The following is an 18,085-nucleotide window of genomic DNA, read 5'->3' as shown; positions in this document are numbered from 1 at the left end:
CGCATTTGACAAATGTACACAATTGTAAATTCAAATGAAATGCTAGTAATATTCCATAATAATCTATACCCAATATCGGGAGGTCTATTCATGTTTTATGTAGTGGCATGAATTCCTCATGGATTAAATTACCATAATCAATTGACATCATGTTCAGAGTTAGAATAATTATTATTGATCTAGAGTTACAACTTTGACATATAGAAATTCTCGAAATCTTTAATCTAGGTCTGTGTGAAAGTAATAATTAGTTGTTAACTTTGAAAGACAAGGAAACGATTCCTCGTATACATTTGTTATTGGTAATAAAAGTTACTTTTATGGTATTGTGGGTAAAATGTATAAATCATTAGCCTATATCATAATTTTTGAATCTGATGTTGATAACATTCATGAATTATCTTAATTTGTGTTCGCTATTAGAAAATTTGTTTAATTTAAACTTCAAAAGTTTTATCCAACAGTAAACAAAATATTGAGCTGGTGTAGGATTAATTTTGGAAAATCTGTTATTTTATGTAACGCTGTTAACGAACATCAAGGAAGTAACGAGCCAATTGGCCATATCAACTGATTCGTTTTATATAATGTGTCAATAAAATATTTCTAGTCTATTACGCTTTTAAACGATTAAATAAGAGTATAATTGAATGTATGATACTTGAAATTAATTTTAAAAACACTAATTTATTGAAATAGTTTTCTGAGTTCACTTGTTTGTTTAAGCTTTTGGTATTTTCAAATCGATCTGAGATGAATGAACCACAACTTATCATCTCCCTAGATTCTATTAAACTTAATCTTAAATGAATTTAAGGATAAGATAAATCATAAACAGAAACATATTGTACAATAATTTTATTGTATAGTAGGACTCTACTAGAGAGATATTCACATTATTTACATTCACATTTTTATAACCATTCAAACAGTGTCTAATTCTCATGTACAGGTCTAGTATTAAACAACAAGAATAAATAAATAAGTTATCAAGGCTATTGTCTCTCTCAATTGTAAAGGACTGATGAAACCAGAAATATAATGCAAAAAGCAGGTGCTAAAAGATGACAAACCGAAGTAGAAAAATATACCCAAAAGTATGTGATACATGGTAACGATTTCATTAAGGTATAATCGGGAATGTAGGCATATAAAAAAGGGGATATAATATTAACAGATTCAAAGTATTGTATATACAATTTAATGAAAAGTTTTAGAAGGATTATATAGTTTAAAATAGCTTTAATATGTTGGTATATAGTTGAATACCACATTATTTAGCAAAGTGACATTTGTTTGTTTCAAGAACTGAAAAATTTTATCTGGTGATAGTAACAGGTAAGACGTGTAGAGGTAGAAAAGTTAATATAGAATATAAACAGAGAAAAATAGAAGCAATCGTATTGTACAGCTATAATCAAAAGACGATGTATATAAACACTGAGATTTATTTAATTGGTAAATATTGATTACCAACATCAAGGGTCTATTATTGAGATAGTTTAATATATGACAGAATGGGATAATCAATGTTCAATGATGGGGAACGTAACTTTCTATCCCTTGCATAACACAATATGACATGAGCCGGTCTATAGCCCAAGTTAAACGTTCAACTTAGCTTAGACTGGAAAAGTCACTCAACTTCTATGATCAACGAGAAATAAAATACTGATTCTATCATAATTACCATGAACAGCTTAAACTAATGTATATGAAGATTTGAGAATAATTTTCAGTTGCTTGAAACAAACATTACAATAAAGCTATTTACAAATAAGCTCTGATGAACATATTTCATTTCTAAACTCCTAAGAGAACTAGTAAAACACTACTGATATGTTTATCACAGGTATTCCACTTCGAACCTTACAACTTGCGTTTAAAAACATTCTGGTTTCACCATTGTAGATTCATCCTCTCTAGGCCACACATTCATCACATAAAACAATCTATGTACATCAATAATTAAATATTTAAATACGCCTACAATAGTAGGAAAGTTTATGGGATGTTACCGACGCTGGGTCGGCAAACTAAAAACTGAGCTAAAACTTAACAGACATCAGACACCACCTAAGGTAAGCACTCGGTGTATGACTAGTATGCGAGATGTCTTACTGTTTGGTGAGTCGATTTGAACTGACCGACTCTCGAGAGAGTCGAAGATCCGGTGGAAACTGAACAATTTGTTGCTAATGAAGGAATAAATAGGTGACGGAGGTAGAGCATTATCTTGTCCTAGGGTCAGATGTCAGTGGAGGATGAGAGGATTAGTATGCGTTGAATCCAGCGAAGGGTCCATGGCCTGAAACAAACATAGGGGTCAGAAGCTGATAGTCAAGTAGACAAGGCAGTAGAGGTTCAAAGAGGGGGGCTACAGGGGCTAGAGCCCCCATTGGACCTTGGAAAAATAAATTCAAACGTACATTTCGTCCTGAAACCTAACGGAGGGGTTTTAACTCGGTTCTAGACGTTAAAAGTTGCTTTAGAAAGTCATCAAACACATTGAAAACTAACAGATTTTTCGGAGGACCACTGAGTCCCTTTCCTTTCTTAGGGGACGTGGGACACCCCCCGGTAGTCCACCTTGAGCAAGTCCTAGAACCTCCACCAAGACAAGTAGGCCAGATCAAACACTTATGTTACTTCACGATTTTCTTATCACTATTATAAAATACACCGAAAGTTTATTAATAGATTTAGATCCAAAGACAGTTGAGTGTACAAGTTCGGTGTGGTTAACGACACGTCGCCCACCCAGTCACACAAAGCTACATGATACAATCTGGAGGACCCCAGGGCAGCGTGCTGCGTGCTCACTACTCACTGGTCACGTGACCTATAAATTGGCCTTGGATTTGGTCAATTCATACAAACCAAACGATAAGCCTGAGAATTCGTATAATTGTGATGAAATATTTGCATCGAACTTTGAATTTCTTTTCAAAACCTTTTTAAAATGTAAATACAGTTACTTGTAAAACCGATTGCCCAATAAACCTTTGAATCAATTGAAAACAACGTAATCATTTCAGAAGTCTTTAATTAATTGGTTTTTATCCAACCGAAATCTAAATAGGTTTTATATTATTTTTAGCTCCATAAAATTTGATTTCATTTACAACCCTTTCGTTAAAACAATTGAGATAAAAGTTCAGACTTCAAAGGCAAATGTTTGATTATTTGTATGTGTATGAACATCTTTACCGACACACCATATGCAATGTAAGTTGTAGCAGCAGAATGAAATCTTCCGTGCGAGAGAGCGCGCACCACCGAACTTGCAGATGAACCGATGAAACTTATTGTGTGAGATTACCATAGATGGCGCCACATTGTGGTCGTTTATGTAAACGAAGCAACGGGGAACTCAATGAATATTTCATCCCTAGATATTGCAAGTGACTTTGAATTGGATTGAGTGCAATATGAATTTGAACTGCTTAAATACAGTAAAATTTACATTGAAGTGTGGAATGTATTTGGTTATTGTAATGCATTAGGTGTACATTGTGTAGTGCAGTGTGAGGAAGATATGTTTTTAAATAACTAGGCTTATTTTTTATAAGAGATTGTGATTCACCCAAATTTGTTGAGATAACCTATAATTAATTTATTATGTTCATAATAGTGCCGATTATGGTCTAAATGTGGTAAAAACATATTTTTGGGAGGACGAAAAATTAATGTAAGGGGTTAGGTTTAGTAATTTTATTATTTTATCTCAGTTTGGTGTTTGGTGCTCAAATTCAGAGGGGAGTTCGTGCTGCATGTTTCTTTTACTTTACCAAGATCATGTTTATATATACTTTTTACATATTAACAATAAGAAATATGACTATTACATCACTCATTTTCTTCATACTCATTATTTTTGGAGTGAAAGGGACGGCCCCCTTGGGCTCCCCCTTATAGACAATAGGCCTATACGCCCGTGATTCATAGAGTACTAAGAGTTGAAAATTTTAACCTCCAAAATTAAAACGCAAGCTGTGAATTAATCAACATAAATTTTATATAGCACATATTTTACCATTTTCTATTATCTCGTCTCTGTCTCACGTCAACGTTTCCTCCCATACTATTTTGAATTGATAATCTATTAAATTTGAACTTTATTTCAACCATCTTGGTCTACATAAAACCCCACAGTTGATAATAGTTAATTTACTACCATCCCAATCCAAATAAACATTATAATTCCGATTCCAGTTACATAACCTCTAATGAGTGTCTCGACTTTTCTACTGACTGAGCAGCGATATAGTATATTTGCAAATTACACAATGCAGATCGTGTGGGAGAAAACACCATAAACATTTCCTGATCACGAGTTCCCATGGAATTCCAGGCGAGTTTGATCATCTACACAGGAGATAACGCGGGGGGCGCCGCACCGCGGCCGTTTAGCCAAACAATAAGAACCGCTGATTGTAGGGTTTGTGCCGTTCCTCGGGGCCGCACGCGCTATCGTTTGTTCGCTAATAAATCTGCAATGTTTCGTCCACTTCGCGCCTCCACAGCTCCGCCCATTTGGCACTTGGCACTTATACATTCCGCAGCTTGGCTGTTTATGAACCACCAAGGGGGACTCCTCCCACAGCGCCACTCCCGAAATTCTACTAACGGAAGGGGTAAGAATCTAAATTTGCTAACGGATTGATTTATTTCAGTTACGCTAATTAAGTATTCCTCCACAAAAAGATGACATAGGCAAAGAAAATGGAACCTCGATAACAAGTGTCATTTTGAAATCGCCTTGAATCTATTTCACCCCTAATCCCATGTCACTGCAAACCTCGAAAAGAAGTCAACATTGATAACAAGTCTTAAAAACCCCCATGAGAGTTTTGATGTCGAGGTTCTACTGCATATTCCTTTCCGAAAAGGTGGAATATCGGTGTTAATGATTCAGTGAAACGAATCCAGTAGGTAGATATAAAGAAAATGTCAACAGGTCCTATAATAAATCACAATTCCATTCCACAGACATATAAACACTAATTTTAGACTTGATTTTGGGTTATTCAAATCGTATTACATATTGTCGACAAATACAATCAACTTGGTTGAATCTAGGGACCTCAACAAATTAAAGGAAATGCTAATTGTAAACGCCTTGACAGACGGCCTCAGTAGATGGACTCTGGCTGTTAAGCAATCTGGCGTGGCTCAACTTCAACTCATAAAAAAGCTGGAGGAAATCACGAGAACGTCTTCCCCTGAGATCGCAAGATAACAATCTGGAGGTAACTTACAGAGTACATGGCCGAGGTTGCGTGGAGTGACGTCTGCATAAATTACATCAATGGGGTACATAGGCTTGGTCTTAAGTACCAGCCCAAGGGCTGTTAAACGTACATTAATCTGTAAAGTATTGGTTTAACCGTTTAGATACTCAATGAGAAGGATGCATACACGCATTTTAACTAATCGTTCTACGCTCACAAGTAGTTTTAGATTTGTTTCACTTGTGCATTGTGCATCGGCGTGGAGATGTCGTTAAGAAATTTTTGTTTGAGGTAAAAAAATCTTTTTTAACCGGAGTTTGTAGAACTTGAAAACACATGGCTTGCATGTTTTGCCTCCCTTTTACAAAAACCTTCTCTCGAACACCTAGATCGTAGTAAAATACTAGAAGGTCCGCCTTCACCGTTTGTCTATCTGTTCACTTATCTGCACAATCGTCGCTTTCCCTACCGACATCGCTACTAAAAAGTAGGTATAGATAACTAATATCGCTCGACTAGTAGTTGTGGCTGGTAGTTACTCATAGATTCGATCAGTGTTGAAGTGTGTGAGGGCACGGACCGTGACGGCAGTCCACTAACACACTACCACACTAGGTACTACAGACGGCAGTACACTACCACACTACCACACTAGGTACTACAGATGTGTTTTACCATAAACTCTACATGTGCAACAATTGTAGGAAAGTCGCCGCCCCGACCCTAGGCGACTTACTCCGCACTCCATATGTTTCCGCATGGCTCCTGGACGACTAACTGCCTTTTGTGTCCGGCGAAAAGTTACTGGCTAGAAAGCGAACTGGTAGTTGTGCTCGTGACTTTCCAATATAATACATACTGACCGCAGATGTGATCTATGGCAATGATGAATTATTTATAATAGTACTATCATTATCCTTCCTCCCCATTTAAACTAAACAATTATCAAAACAAGGACTGCATGGTGTTGCGAATTACAATAAAATCTTTAATTTGTCACACTATCATTACTGTTACCGGAATCAAACAGTTTCGAAAGAGTAAAATACCTAATTTCTTATAGCTGAGTCAATGAATAAGGGTATTTAAATTTACGGGTCTTCTAAGAACTTCTAAGCAACGGTTTCGTTATCATCGTATGACGTGTTGGTAATATCTTAGAAAGTTGAGTGACAAGGAATGTTTCAATATATGTATGTAAAACACGCATGAGCAGATGACACGTTTATTTCGTGTTTTGAAAACTCCAAAATCTTATCAAACGTTAAGTCAATAGTTGATTAACAATCGCATTATAGGATAGGCAAAGAGAACCGTAACTAAATAGATGGAACAATTTTGAACCCCCACAAATTTACCCTCGACAAGTTTCCAAAGTTGAAACGCACAACACAGGAGAACGTTCACTAGCTCATTATGGAAATAGCGATGGAACTAACACAGTCCTCTAAGGTACTCCGAATCCAAATGTATGGACATTGTATTACACCAGATCAAAGGATGCGGCCGATCTCTTAATGAAGTTAAACAAATGGACTTGTGACTGCCCCTCTGTCTGCATGTGCATTAGCTGTAGTCACACACAAAGCCGACCTGTATCAGACCATTGTATAGCGTGTGACTATCACCCCGTGAACTGTGTGGCTTGTATGCAGCTGGACTGATTGTCGGGTAAATCAGTTGTCCCAGGCTAAACATGATTAACCCGTCTGTCACTGCAATGCCGAGTGATATTTAACAGCATTTTACATTGTGGGACTTAAATGTATTATTTTCCAGCTGCGTTTTATTTTTACTGTGCCTTAAAATTGAAATAATTTTGGATCAATATAAATAAAAAAAAAATCACTTTATTTTGGAAACGTTTGTGCTGTTGTAGGTTTTTATATATAAATAAAGGATTAAACAACGTCATGTATAGTTCTAATAGTTTTTAAAATCCAACTTGAAATATTTAACAATCTGGTAAATAGTAAATGAGACTGTCCAAAATAAAGAGTAAAAAACCGCACCTTTGAATGAATATTCCATCTCAAGTGAGAGAGACAAGATTCCAATATGGATAAAAGTAAAAACAATTTCTTAGAAAGTAATTTTGAATTTGCAGTCTGGCCTGACTGGAGGGGAGAGGGACGGAAGTGGCGTTGGCAGTCGATCACTAATTATCGCGGGGGTTGTAATTATGCGATGGTATCGGATGTGTGTAATGGTTACTCAAGCGGCCGCCAGGGGCGCGTTGGGCAAGCACGGCGCATGAGCACTAGCTGTGACCAATCACCGCGCACCACTTATGTCATACGTAGCATAACAGTCATGTAAACGATGTACACTTTGGAAAGAATTGAAATCTTTCATTCAAACTTTATAAACAATACTGTAATCAATGCACACTACTAAAACAGTGCAGAATAGCATTTTGTTGGCCTGTGGATGTCATGTTTCTTTAATTTCTTTTCAGAGGTGAATGGCATGATTCAGTTAAGTTTTAGTGGCAATGCAAATGTTTTGTGGTTTTCTTAATACAGTTACTTCATAGAGTTTCTAATAGGTTGCAAATTTAAACAAATATGTCAAAATACTAGGATGCAAAGATGTATTTATTTTCGAATAAAACCCTTTTAGAGTTTTGCTGCATGGCTTGGCCATACCTGTTTTATTTAAAATACATTTGTCCAAAATGAATAATATATTACCGCAATAGTAAAAGATTACTGTACAAACTTTATCAGGGAATCAGGAATCCTGTGGGTAATTATGGTTAATTTCAATAGTAATTGACACCACGCTCATATTGACTCAGACTGTGCATAATGAAGCATCGATACTGTAACATACCATAATAATTAGTAATTGCGACACTGTTTTGCGAAATGAAAATTGACCATATGAAACTCTTGATGGAAAATACTAAAAACATATTATAATTATTTTTAAAGCTTGGATTTCTGCATGAATATTGTTACTCAGTAGGCCCACTGTTATTTTACGTTTTGGACGCGTTTTATTTAGAGAATCATTTCGAAACATCGGATCTTGGTACTTTGTAATTTCATTGATTATTTGAATTGTTCAAACTCACATGATCGTTATATCTGACTCTTCCTAATACAACAAGACTCACTAAAAGAATGTATGGTGAAATCCAAAGTGATCTAACGCAAGTTCTAACGTTCTCGTATATATCACCACATAATCTCCTCCTAGGCGCAACTCCCAGCATACGCGTCACGTTGGCCAACTACTATCAAGTCACTATCACAACAAGTATAAAACGACCTCACAAATCTCACTAGGTCCGACTCTGACGGAAATGCAAAGCGATAGTTTTGATATAACTTCCGATACATTGTTGTTTCCGGATCTAGATATTGGCCTTGACGCGAGCGGAGGTCGACCGGTCTGCAAAGGTTAATGATACCTCGGACACGACACACTGTAGACTACAGGTCGTAAACCGCGTTATGAATATAGTTGTCAATAGCCTTTTGATAGTAGCTGTCAAAGGTGGCGAGGTAGTTAACTTATCGTTATGCTAATACTTGTTATGGGAGAACTCCAAACTCTTTCATTGCCATAATGTTCCTTTGTGTAATCTCAAGCATTTTCTTACGAGATATCAGATATTAAAAATTGAAACAGACGACAAGGGTCTCTCTTTTATGGTTTTAATTCTTTAGTTTTTGGGCAAAATATATACTTCAACAAATCTATCAGTAGAACATCTAATACTCTAAGACAAAAAAGGAAAATCAAAAATATCGAACGTAAGAGTAAGAGTGTATACAAAGACTGTTACAGACGTCGTTGTATGTTTGAATTGAGCAAAAAATATTAGAGTAGTTTTAGAATTGAATTCAAAACAAATTATTTTTTTAGTTTTATCACGATTGATTTAATAAAATATGAATTTATTCCTAAACAAATTTTAAGGAATCAAATCAGAAAGAGAGACATTTACCGTCTGTTTCAATTTTTCGTATCCGATATCTCGTGAGAATATTTTTGAGATTCATGAAATATTCGTTTACAAATATTTACATGTATATAACAAATTGACATACATTTCTATAACAAAAATGAATTGTTTAAACCATCAAAGTTCAAAGAGTTCCAAGACTTTTACAGGCGTTGTTACGTTTGCATGGGTCTAAAACATATTAGAGTAGTTCCAGCACTGAATTTAAAGAAAATAATCTTAAAGTCATATTCTCACGATTATGCCATGAAATACTCTTAAAAATATGTATGTATTGACTCAAAATCTCGTAATGAAAAATGATCAACAATTTTAAATTGAATAAAATATAGTTACATAAATTTTAAGATAAAAGCACGTCAAATGCTCGGAGGAACAAATAATCCTCTGTTATCTTTCAAGGAGTTAAGAGTTGTGCTTGACAAATTACAACAGTGTCAGTCGCTTAGCAAACTACAGCATTGACAGAGACTGTGTGTTAGAGGCGGATATTGCCCGGCAGATCAAAGGCTCACTCACCTCCTCGTGGCGGTGCGGGCACGAACCCGTAGCCTGAGGCTCCTACTCGGACTCCACTGGTCTCTGTGCCGGGAGCGGAGGGAGGGAACACCACTGGGCCTGCGACAAAAGCATTAGTCAGACAATGCCACGTAGCCTTTGACACTACACTTCCAATACACTAATTTGATAATGATTTATCGTGACTCAGACCAAACATCCACTTTTCCACTCTACAAGTTTACAATGTTTCACAACTATGGGTAAAACATAAAGAGAACCTATTTTACCATATTATATTTCTATAAAAGGGTTTCTGTTATACAACAGTTACTTTCTAAATAATACAACACTTTACAAAATATCGTTGTAGTTTATTTAATACTTCACCGATTGTGTTATACTATCTAATTATTGTTATCGATTCAACAATAACGCTTTTACTTTCTTTAGAAAACTATTTTCTGATTCCAAAATGTGTATACTGTTATCTAGTTCATTCAGCAGTCTTATTGGCGTCACAGCAAAAGAAGTTAAGTATGTTTGAGTCCTATGAATAGAAAATTGTTAGATTTCCTGTCCAAATCTAGTGTTGTTCTTTGATGAACGTTATGATTTTATGCAGGTTTAGAGTATTCAATTACTTTAAATTCTTAACCCAAAACTCTTTACTCTCTTCTTTCTTTTACTTTTAGCCAACCCAAAGAGATAGATATCAAAAGAAACTCTGGGTTGAGATATTGAGATATAATTGCAAACTTCTTTTAAATATGAGATAGCAGCCTTGGCTGTTCAAAGAAGTATACAACTCATTCCCATAAAAACATATTATGTTTAGAATGAAAATGCAGATGAAAATTGATCCAGAGTGCGCAAAAGTCAATCACGATTTAACATTGAAAATGCCAACTTTGAAATCTAACCATAGACAAATAGAATTGATCTAACCATGCTGAAAGCGTAAATGTAGGTTAGATACTCAACCGTAAACTGTAGTATATTTTATGTCATATACCTTAAAAGGTTTGCCATTAATATAACTTTAATAGTAGCACAGGAGTGGGTCAAGCATCATGTTCTATTTGACAAAAAAACTCTGCTTCTTCTGGTCCATGTAGAGGGTATGTCTGTCTACCTTATTATTTAAAAGACAGCGATAACATATTACATTGTTGGGGGGTTAGTTAACTCATGAAGTGGGTATTCAACCCAATAAAAAACTACCTGTCTCTATTAAATCTCTCTCGGACACGAATTTCTGCATCCTTTAAGAGGTTATCTAACCAAGATATGCTCTACAGCCAATGATGGCGTGAACAACAAATTGAACGAGATTAAGGTACTATGAGTGTAAGCATATGCATAGCTTCCCAAAGTAAACCTGTTGAGCCGAAAGTGAGATTCCTGAGGACGAGGGCAGGCACTCGCCCCACTCGCCTTGGTAGCGTTCAAGATCATTGCCGCACTCTCCTACATGGCCAACGACCGACGGCCCCGTGGATAAATAAATACACACATCCTCTAGAAGAGAGGGCTTCACTTTGAACTATGTTTTGAAATTGTACTTCGGATTGAATTTTGTATGGAAAGTAAATTGAATTATTTAAGTTGCAAATAAATGCGTAATATTATACATTATCATGTTTTGATCAACTTTCATATGAAGGCTGAAATCCTTAAAAGTTCAACATTGTTATCGATGGTGGAACTTTGTTAAATTATTATTTTGAGTCTAATAATATTTTAGAACGTTTATCTATAACTACTGCGTAAAGTTCTCTAATTATCTCACCCCTGTTGCCTCTGGAATCCCTGGCACCACCGACCAGTCCGGTAGAGTGAGGGCCGCCGAAGAAGTCAAAGTACTGACTGAGCGCTATGCTGAACAGCGCGCACATGTATAGGGCGATCTGCAACAGAACATACTTTGTTTAGGTCATGTCATAAGTGTTTATTGATCGTCTGAAAAATGTGTTATTGATAAAATATTATAGAAATCTTAATTAGATATACTATGTCTAGATATATGATATAATAGTTATTCATTAATTTAGATAGGTAACTAGTATGGATATAGATAAATAGCTACTAAGGCAAAGTTAAAATTTAGGACATCCACATTATTAATATAGAGGACAATCAGCTACCTTACAAAAAGCAATTCAGAAAAAGTCTACTTATGACTAAACAGTTTTACTATATGTTTTTGACAATTTGGACAAGTGGATGCATAGACAAATTAGCGATCCTGCAATCATGAATGGTGTTATATAATTGTAAATGATACCGGTTTAGCACTAAAAATAAATACAATTGACTTTTAGTAATTCGGTATTGCACTCATTAAGAAAATTGTATCACCTTTGATGTCATCAGCCAAACAACTTAATAAATTGCAGAAGTATCGGTTACAATTTATTTCAATTGAAACATGAAAAATAGTTAAATCATTCCCGAAAATATATTTATTACAATAAAGTAATGCTGTCCTTTTTGCTTGATGGAACAATATCGCAGTATGTTGCATATGACGAGATGACGAGATGAACATTGTCCAGGAAGCGAATTATCAGAGCAATGCGTGTTTCGTCATATTGTGTTGTGCCGAAATTGAGAGCGTTCAGAACCACGGTAATAACGCACAGTAACAATAATGCTTGTACGGAAATTGATTTTACAACTCTTTGGAAATGTTTTAAATTATACTACGTCGGCACAATTACTTCACACGCGCATTTCATGCATCAGTAAATACCGTCTACGTTTTCTTACGTACGTAAAGAGAGCTATCTACTTAAGGAGGCTATCAATTCTATGAGCTCTTTATTTATGAGCCTCATAGAATACGAGTAATTAAAATTGCGACTCACGAATTTTCATTAATGCAACGTTTCACGGCTTGCGGCAACGATTGCGGACTTCATTATATCGAATCACGATTTTCATTTAAACTATATCATTATCAGACCTTAACACAAGCAAACTGTTCTTTCTGTAATCGGGAACTTTCTATTTCGTAAAGAGTAATGTGTTAAAATTCTTGAAATAACTTGCCTTGCAATAACAACACAGTCGTATTATACTTGTTGAAAAATGAATGTTACACCCAAATTTAAGCGGAAATATATAAGGAATTAATTAATTTAAATTTTAAGAATTTACACCTACCTGCATTTTTCTGTATTAAAGTCTAATAATATTAAAAATAACCCGTACTAGTATTGAATGAGAAATTTTCCTTTTTTTCAGACACATTCAGGTAGTACTCGGTATAAAAAAAATCATAACAAGTACAATGAAATAATAGGTCTTTTGAGAAAAAAATTCTTTTAAATCCCCGACTAAAGTTAACATGTTAATCGATCATACAGTTTAGGTATTGATTAGACAGAATTAACATTGTTTAAAAGCCGTGCAGACGCTATTATCCACGCCGCCATTTAACCACCGAGGGAATCGAACCCGCAACCTTGAGCCCTGATCGGTTTGTCTCAACGACTCGCCCCACTGGGCCGGAACCGCTCCAAGTTCACGTTTTTGTTCCGGAACGGAAAGACAATACCTTTCATTGTTACCGCTACACTCAACAAAGAGTCAACAATAAGTATGCGAATAAATAAAAAAAAATTAATTCCTGCAAAATACGCGTTTTGCCGTTTTATGTGGTTATATTAGCGGTTTAGTAATCCTTGGACCTTCAACGGTAAACTACAATTACCCGATCTTTAAACGCCAATCCCTCTAATGATACTATAAAACACTACACCTAACAATTACCAGTGGCAATAAACAAGCACACGGGGTGTAAAGTAACCAATAGAGAGAGGAGATAGAGAAATGCCTGGAGAGATACAGTAGAATGTGTAGCAAGGTCAATGAATTGTCAGGCAAGGCCGATGCCGTTGCCCAGCTTCCGTCTGTAGTCCGGGGTCCGGTCCAGGATAGGGAGGGTGGCACGCCCTACGAGTGACCTTGACGCGGTACCGGCACGTGAGTCTGCATCGCGACAATGCCACAGCCACGGCCTGCAGGATATCGTCGTCACCGAACAATATACTATATGAAGTGTGTAATTGTGTATTGTTTGTTTTGAGTATTAAATAACAGTTATTTGTAAATAATTATCTCAAATTGACCCATGTAACGACTTAATTAACCATAAGGCACTTGACATACTGAAATTTTTTCGGGATAAGTGTATTTAGTTTAGGTATGCAAATTTTGTTTATTTATTGAACAACAGAGTATTAGTAAACAACAGAAAATTTTGATGTGTTCAATTGTTGTGTAAAAGTAGCACAATAAATAAAGTCGATTAAAATTGAAAAGTAAATATATATATCCGTTTAAAAGTACAACATTGTTAATATATATCCGACTCGCCTAAAGCATAACAAATAGGTATTGAATCTTTTGATCACTATTTTTAACTAATTTTTTTGTTGTCGCGCAATCAAAGAGTAGTTAAAAAAAATGTACACGGCCTTTTATGTATCTAACCACGATACTTGGCCAACTAAAAAAAAAACATATAATTAAATTAGTTCGAAAAATCCAAATTAACTCGTACGTTAATGGTTGTTACACTACAATGAAACTAATAAAAGTCTGATAGCTTTCAAAATCAGCAAAAGCGATTGGAATACTTTTGTCAACCTTGGTGTTAATATGATCATAATGTGCTTCAGTGGTTTTACGCAAGTTCGCTATTAATGTTAGAAATCTCGGGATCTATCGAAAGTGTCGTAACAGTCGTGAATAATCTTATCTTGATAATCTGAACAGGGATCAGCAGCAGCAAGCGAAGCAAGTTAAAGTTTACACGTTTTATCTATCTACATATCATTTAAAAATTGCTTTGCTTAGTTTTTTTCAACATAATCATATGTTACTAAAAGCAAAAAGTAATAAATTATTTTAGGTTAGGTTAATTGATTTCAGAAATATTCAAAGACAACTATAATCGAAGTACTGCAAAGTTTAGTGTTAGAATAAATAAGAAACAATATTAGACATTTAACACTTGTTTTGACTGTAATTTGGCAATTATTGTAAGGATAATTATAAATTGTGCAAAACATAGAGAATGGTGAATAATAATTTGTAAACACCAAATTTATTATTTATAATTAAAATTTTCTTCAGATAAGTGCAAGGTTAATATTCAACAATAACCTTATGACGATGATTCTAAACAATTCTAAATACAACTACCAAAACCAGAGTATGGATTACAACTTTAAGTAAATAAATATAAGAAATTGATCCATTCTGACTAGATAGTTATATAAAAAATAACTGGTAATGTGGACAAATAAATATTCGTTAACGTAACATCATATATATTGCATTTAAAATGGTTTCTAATGTATAAGAATCATGCAATATAGCCCTCATGTGTGTTGGTGCGTGTATAGGTGATGACAGTGTATTGATACTAGTGTGTGTGTGTGTATACAAGTCACACACATGTAGAGGGTGTTCTGGTAGCGTGTCATTCTTCCACGGTTCGCGGACTCTATACTGCGAAACCAGGCCATTCCGTACCATATTGCCACTAACTAATTCCCCCCTGCAAGCCTTATATATCAAAGAGAAAGTGTTGTATGAAAATGTATCCATATATGAGAAATTACCTTTACATACGAAAATCTAATAAAATTGAAAATAAATATTTAGTACTCTTTTAAACAATACTACATATAGATAGAACCCTCAGTGAACTACAGCTATAAAATATTTTAAGTATAATGATGGCAGAAATAAATTAACTTATCATAATTAACACGTAATGAATATAAAATTTCATTATAACGAGTGCTGATAGCAAACTTAACCATAATTTATTTTTAAATTAAGTTAATTTCTATCGTTACATTTTTTTTAGTTGACTACTGTTATTATTTTTCTATCCCACCTAAGTTAAATTTTAATTTATGAAATTGGGTTTTTTATACATTTATATTTAATACATCTATAACACTTTAATTGCATTTCATAGCATATAAATGATATGCAGCAAATTTGTTACTCATTATTTTATATTGTTCTACAAGGATATAATATTCCGAACTGTGATATAAATATTTAAATCAAATGATTATTTTATATTTATTCAAAAACCTAATTATGTTTAGAAATTATTTAAGACAAAAATGATATTTTAAGAACCTAAATTGGCATTGTTTTGATTTTAAAAAGGATAGAATAAATTATATATAAATTAGGTATTTTTAAAATCAATTAAAATACCATACTTTAAAAATAAAATATAATTTCATACTGTATTAAATTTGCAAGGAGGCTAATTAAATTATTTACAGCGTGTGCTAAATTATACCCACATGTTTTAGTACAGTCTATACATACCTAACCACAGCTTTCTGTTTATGTTCCATTATTAATTTTTAAGATTTGTTATCAATAATGTATATGCCTTAACAATAAAAAAGTTTTAATCAATTGATACAAGTAATTTTCGAATCAATTCTAAATCAAGTATTAATTAATTTTCTAATATTGAAGGATTTAGAATACTCTAAATCTATTTGAAGGGGGAAGTATCGTGGTGGCTACAATAAATGTAAATAAATAATTTATCCGTGTGAATCGATTTTAAAAGTTCAAGTAAATTATATACAAATTGCAGTATTTCCTTTAATGGCTAATTACTTAATTTTGTAATCAAATTGTATCTAACGCGTTGAATAATATTTACAATATTTTTTTATGATGTATAGTAAAACCAATAAAGAAATTAAAATCAAGAATTAATTAAGGTCAATTTATGTATACTTTACCTGATTGTTGTTTATTCAGTTATTTTATAATTTTAATTTAAGACGTTAAGGGTTTAAAATTAGTTTTGTACAATTTTTCTTAAGGTAATTTTGTATGCAATTTCGATATTATTATTTTTTTAATATTATTTAATACTGTTTATTACATGTTACGATTTTCCTACAATCGTGCTATACAGTAAAAATATGTTTATATTATAAGTATAAAAATAATATTATTTTCATTGTTCATTTTAAAGCGTATGAATTTTGAATTCAAGAATTATTTAGAAAAATCTACTTTGATATCGTTGTACACGAATTTAAATTAGTCCAAGAACACCAATCGTCGTTATTTCAAATCATTGATTCAATTTTAAATTAATAAAATCATTAATTTGCATCACATTAAAACATTTTACACACTGAACACTGTTACTCCACTGTATTGTAATCACTGAAACACTCACGAGAAGAGCACGGTTGTAGGCCATGGTGGTGGTTGAGGTGGTTGTGGTGGTTGAGGTGGTTGAGGAGAACTGTGGTAACGAGCTGAAGCACTCACTGAGGTCCGGCTGCTGATAGTATCGTTATATACCCGTGGAGGGGACGCCGGCCGTCAAAACGCCGCGCTCAGCCAAGGTCGCCTGGACGGAAGTCCGATGTCTCTGCTTCCTCCTCAGGATCCAGGCTGCTTCGCGCCTTGGGGTGGTTGAAAAAAAGGAACCCTTTGGAGGCGTTGATCAGAAAATGTGTAAGGTAGTATGGTGAGTAGTGGGACTTAGAAAATAGTAGTTATATGGTAGCTTGATAACACCGTATGAATAGCATTGAAATTTATTGAATTGGCAAATTTATAAATAAATTAAGACTGCAGTATTTAAAAGAGTCTTTTTAAATAAAAAAAAACACATAAAAAACTGAAAATCAATAGATGTAAAAAGTAAGTTGACAGTTTAAATTTTGAAATTAATTGAAAATGTATCCATATACCTACAAACATGTAGAAATAATAACATAATATACAAATAATACACCCCCACATAAAAAATTAATAAAAATAAAACCCGCAAACTGTTAGGAATATCTAACCAAACGAAAGAAATTTATCTACGAAATACAAATAAATTTAAAAAGAATTAATTGAGCCTGAATATATTTAAATGGAAAAAACTCAACACAAATGAAAAGTATAAATAAAAAATCAGCACAAAAAATGGAAAAAAACTATTTAAAACAATTTATCTTATTGATGAAAAGTTTATAATTACAATGAAAACTTTAACCTTAATTCAAACAATAATACATAACTAGAATGATAACCATATTATTAAGATTCTGGATATAATCAGAAATTTCTTCTCCTAGATTAATTTATTCCATAAAAAAATCACATATACGTTACTCTTTGAACAATTACTTCAACGGTATTGAATAACGGTGGTATGAAATGATTACGTAAGAGGTCCTAATGAGATGATCGATTTAATTACGTGAAGAGCACATTCCCTTGTTCGTTGTGTGCAGTATTCTTCTGTTCCCAATCACAATGGTTTGGATACAAAAATACATTGTTTTAACTAATTGTCAGATTTTTG

At 33.9% G+C, this 18,085-nt stretch overlaps 1 protein-coding gene across 1 annotated transcript; it reads right to left on the bottom strand.

The window, feature by feature from the left end:
* Window positions 1-841: 841 nt before the first annotated feature.
* On the bottom strand, window positions 842-17,051 carry LOC128988926 (uncharacterized). Its single transcript, XM_054410713.1, has 4 exons — window positions 16,958-17,051; window positions 11,501-11,618; window positions 9,730-9,828; window positions 842-2,308 (listed from the first exon to the last, which is right to left on the bottom strand). The coding sequence occupies exons 1-4, from the start codon at window positions 16,979-16,981 to the stop codon at window positions 2,274-2,276; spliced, it is 276 nt and encodes a 91-aa protein (XP_054266688.1). The 5' UTR covers window positions 16,982-17,051; the 3' UTR covers window positions 842-2,273.
* Between the last annotated feature and the right edge of the window lie 1,034 nt (window positions 17,052-18,085).

Source organism: Macrosteles quadrilineatus, unplaced genomic scaffold, assembly GCF_028750875.1.
Source record: "Macrosteles quadrilineatus isolate MER2022 unplaced genomic scaffold, UCM_ALF_1.0 Scaffold_1__1_contigs__length_201487025, whole genome shotgun sequence".
Classification (NCBI taxonomy): domain Eukaryota; kingdom Metazoa; phylum Arthropoda; class Insecta; order Hemiptera; family Cicadellidae; genus Macrosteles; species Macrosteles quadrilineatus.
The sequence above is the reverse complement of the archived record's forward strand: the minus strand, read 5'-3'. Positions and strand labels throughout refer to the sequence as shown.